The sequence below is a fragment of the Eschrichtius robustus genome, chromosome 17 (genome assembly GCF_028021215.1).
Source record: "Eschrichtius robustus isolate mEscRob2 chromosome 17, mEscRob2.pri, whole genome shotgun sequence".
In the NCBI taxonomy this organism is placed as follows: domain Eukaryota; kingdom Metazoa; phylum Chordata; class Mammalia; order Artiodactyla; family Eschrichtiidae; genus Eschrichtius; species Eschrichtius robustus.
The window spans coordinates 85,347,149-85,351,219 of NC_090840.1; the positions used below are offsets into that span (position 1 = coordinate 85,347,149).

The window sequence follows — 4,071 nt, forward strand, 5'->3', positions numbered from 1 at the left end:
TTGTTACCAAAAGTGGGGTCTGCCTGCTTGCCGCTCAAAAGCCAATAAAGAGGCCAGATTGGTGAAAAGGAAAGTTTGGTTTATTTCCGAGGCCAGCAACCAGGGCGAGGGGAACTCCTGTCCAAAGGCCGACTCCTCCCCACCCCAAAAAAAATCAGTGGGCTAGAGCTTTTATAGACAGAGGGAGGGGGCTCCATGCCGGAACAGCACAGGCACCTCTGACAGTCATCTTGAAATTGGTCATCAGTGGTTTGATCAGCAGTCATCTTGATTGTTTTAAGTACAGTTAATCTTCATTTCCAGGGTTGGTTGGTTCCCATTTCTTTGAGGCCAGTTCTCAGAATTGTGGCAGCTTATGTCATGGCTACAGCCTGGTCATCATGCAGTTAACTTCTTCCACCTGGTGGGGATTTCTAACCCGGGGCCCAGGTGGCCTCGGTTGTCCCTTTAGGGATGGCCGCTCTGCGGAGCCTTCCCTGACCCCGTGTGGCGGCCTCCTCCTCCTTCTGCCCCCGGAAGTTTGCTGACTGCACCCGTGGCCTCCAGGTGGGGGTGAGGGGTCTTCTCCGGAGTTTGGCACCAGGAGGCACTTTCCTCCCTGGCTCCAGCTGGCCTCTCTCCGGAGGCGGATGTCCCTGCCCCCCACCTCTTGATTCCAATCCCAGCCGCACAGCCGGCCTGCTGTGGGATATCCCGAGGACTCGGGATGGTCCGCGCCCTGTGCGTCCCCGCCCCTCTGTCCGACCTCAGTGGCCCGCGCGTCTGAGCCGGCCTTCCCACTCCCTGCCCCGGGCGCCGGGTGCCGAGGGCACAGAGTGGGCTCTGAGGGAGGGGAGAGGCATCCATCCCCCCTTGGCAGCTCCTCCCAAGGCCCGGCTCTCCGGGGGCCACCGCGGGGGGCGCGCTGGTCCTCGGAATATTCCCGCCGCAGCAGGAGCTACGGTCGGATCGCAGCCCAAGGGAGCGCGGAGCGGGAGAGAACTGCCGCGGGCAGAGGGTGTTGCTCAAGGTCACCTGGTAGGACAAGGTGGGACCCGGGCGAGCCTGGGCAGGCGGGGCTTGGCCGTGAGGGGTGGGGGAAGGGCTGGCAGGGTGGGCGGGGCGGCCCTGCAGGGAGGGGCTCCACCGCGTGGTCTCAGGCAGGCTGGTGGCTGCCAGGTGAGGAGCTATGGCCTCGCCATCACTGCTCCACTGACACGCTTCTGCCGGCGCACCCACTCAGGCCTCCCCCAGGAGGGCCCTCCTTGTCTGGGGCTGCAGAGGAGGTGCCTGGGGAGGGTCGTGTCCCCTCCAGGGGTGAAGGGTGACGGTGGCCCTCCAGGCATCATGCACGCTGCCAAGACTGGCCCTGGGTGACAAACCCGGGGACTTGGGGGCCTGTGTGTGTGGATGGCTCCTCCCCACCCCCTCTACTCCCGGAACCAGCACAGACACGACCACACTGGTTTGCAACCATTTATTCCTGTGCAGGGCTTTGGTTAGAAAAATAAACGGAAACCAAACAGAATGAATACGAAGCCTGAAGGGAGCCGAATGCCTCCTGTGCCCCCTCCTCCCCCCGCTGCTCAGGGAAGGGCGTCCTCTTGTGCTGGGGGAGGCGCGGCTCCAAGCCAGCAGCTCTTCGTGCCGCACCGCCGCCCTGCCCTAGACCTTCCAGGGGAGCCCCCATCCTGGCCAGGGAGAGGAGGGGGTGGGGCCCCGGTCCCGAGGGTCACAGGCTGGGGGCCCAGGTGAGGGCGAGGAGGCCCAGGGCCAGCGCCAGGCCGAGGGGGGCGCTGGTGAGCAGGGAGCGGGCGGGCGCAGCGCTCTCCAGATTCTCGTTGCACAGGTCGCTCAGGCAGCACAGGGTGGACGAGGACCCCCTGCTGACTTGGCCCTGCAGGTTGTGCGTGGGCATGCACGACTCCGCGCAGTCCTTCACCACCAGGTTCCCAGATAGGGGCTCCACTGGGGACGGGTGGGCGAGGTCAGGCCAGGCAGCACCTCCGACCCCCAGGGCCTCCCAAGTACCAGTTCCCAGCTTCCATCGCCACCGTGACCGGACGGTCACCGAGATCACTCCCACCATCCTCCCCAGGGATGATCGTCCAAGCCCTGGGACACCGGGACAGAGCCCTGGAGTGTCCTGCAGGGGCCCCTTTCCCCTCCCCCAGATCGCTCACCCTTGGTCACGGTCCTGCAGAATTTTGAGTTGACTGAGCAGGTCTGAGGTTCCTTACAGTTGGTGGAGCTTGTGCATATGTGACAGCGGAGAGCCTGGGCTGGGGGCGAGGGTGTAGGGGTTTCAGCAGGCCCCAGGGAGACCTCCCAGGGAGACAGGGAGGCCTGGGTTTACTGCCGGAAAAGACTCCTCCTGGACAGAGCCCTCTGCCACCCCTGCCCTAGGCCAGTCCCCTCTGAGGCCCCTGGGCCCCGCCAGGGTTCAGATCTTGCACACAGCCTCAGGAGGCAGGAGGTGACAGTCCCTGTCTGCTGGGGCCCTGGCACCCCACCCGGAGGAGCTGTCCAGTGCCGGGCATCCCTACAGGACCAGTGAGGAGGTGGCCAGTATGTGGTGCACTGAAGACCCTTCCCCAGGGGCATCAGAGGCTCTGGAATTTGCTAACAGTGGCTCACAGGACCTGGCTGCGGTCCCCACCCTGGGGGCTGTCTCCTGGTGGGCAGCCCCTGGTGAGGACCTGAGGCTGCGTTGGGGTCCCGGAGGCTGTCAGGTTGGCCATGCTGAGCCTACGGGAGGGAGGGTGAAGGGTGACCCAGGAGGGCCCTGGGCCCTGGAGAGGGGGATCAGGGGCTGAACCCTGGGTATCTGTCTTTCCCCAGGAGAGGCATCTCAAGACAACTCCCAGCATCGCTCCTTCTCAGAATGTCTGATTCTCAGGGTTGATTCTCTGATTCTGAAATATTAAGTCTGTGATCCCACAAAGTTAAGATGCGGGGTTCACTTTGTTCTAGGGTTCACAACGCCGACGTTCTCTGTGCCTAGAGGTGAGCAACTCCAGGCTTCCGGGGTCCAGCTCCCCACTGCCCCCAGCCCCCAGCCAGCCCCTCACCTGGCCCAGAAGCCACAGCCAGGGCAACAAGGAACAGCAGGGCTGTCTTCATCTCGGGCGTTCCCGGGAACAGTGGGAGCCCCTCCTCTCCAGAGGCCTTATAGCTGGGACAGGTGCTGGTGGGAGGGAGGAGCGGGAAGCGGCCCCTCCCTGCCTGGCCCACGCCCTCCAGCGAGGCACACCTCTGCCCTGCCAGCTGGAGGGATCCCTGCCCCCGCTCCACCCCCACCCCACCCCACCCCCACCCCGCCGCCTGCCCCTCTCTGGGCTGTGGACAAAGGCCTCAGCTGGCTCTGCAGCCCACCTCCTCTCTCTGTCCTCTGCCCAGCTCTGGTCACTTTGTCTTTGACCTTCCACTTTGTCTCTGACTTCCACCCTCAGATAGGGTCACAGAGTCCCAAGCCTGTGTGGGTGCCGTGGGGGTGCCCAGCGCTGTGCTGGGGCCAAGGGGCGTGGTGCAGGAGGGAGGCTCAGGCCCTGCATTCTTGGGCTCCCGGGGGCTCTGGGTTGCTAGGTTGACCCCCAGGGGTCCTGGGGAAAAGACCCTGGGGAAGTGAAGTGTTCACTAAGATGTCTGGACCTGGGGGAGAAGGGGAAAGAGAAGCCCTCGGGGCAGGGACGTGGATGCCAGATGTGCCTGCGGAGAGGTGAGCACCGACTGGGTGAGGGCTGTGAAGTCCAGCGGGACCTGGGGCTTTGGAGGAGGGGCAGGGGCTGGACTGCTGGGGAGGGGGTGGTGTGGAGGCAAAGACGCAACCCCCCATCGTCTCCACCACCCCTGCCTCCCATCTTTCCAGGCCCCGGGACCCCTCCTCACCAAGTGCTCCCTCTGCCATGCTCCAGCCCGGCCCTCCTCCAGCAGCTGCCCGCATCCTGCTTTGTGACAATTGCTCTCTGTGTCTGCTTTGGTCCTGAAAGACAGTGTGCTCTTCCAGGCCAGGCCTAGGGTCCCGCCTGGTGCGGGGTTCGGCTGGGGGGTGCCGGGCAGATCCCGTCCCACCTTCCCCTTCTGGCAGTGCTC

At 64.4% G+C, this 4,071-nt stretch overlaps 1 protein-coding gene across 1 annotated transcript; it reads right to left on the minus strand.

Annotated features, from left to right (window-relative positions):
* Positions 1-1,711: 1,711 nt before the first annotated feature.
* Positions 1,712-3,102, minus strand: LY6D (lymphocyte antigen 6 family member D). The gene is made up of 3 exons (XM_068526062.1): positions 3,051-3,102; positions 2,163-2,261; positions 1,712-1,947 (listed from the first exon to the last, which is right to left on the minus strand). The coding sequence occupies exons 1-3, from the start codon at positions 3,100-3,102 to the stop codon at positions 1,712-1,714; spliced, it is 387 nt and encodes a 128-aa protein (XP_068382163.1).
* Between the last annotated feature and the right edge of the window lie 969 nt (positions 3,103-4,071).

Coding starts and splice junctions, on each gene's coding strand:
- LY6D (XM_068526062.1), bottom strand. CDS start 3,102: ATGAAGACAGCCCTGCTGTTCCTTGTTGCCCTGGCTGTGGCTTCTGGG. Junction 2,262..3,050: donor GGCTGTGGCTTCTGGGCCAG/GTGAGGGGCTGG, acceptor CCTCGCCCCCAG/CCCAGGCTCTCCGCTGTCAC. Junction 1,948..2,162: donor CTGCAGGACCGTGACCAAGG/GTGAGCGATCTG, acceptor ACCCGTCCCCAG/TGGAGCCCCTATCTGGGAAC.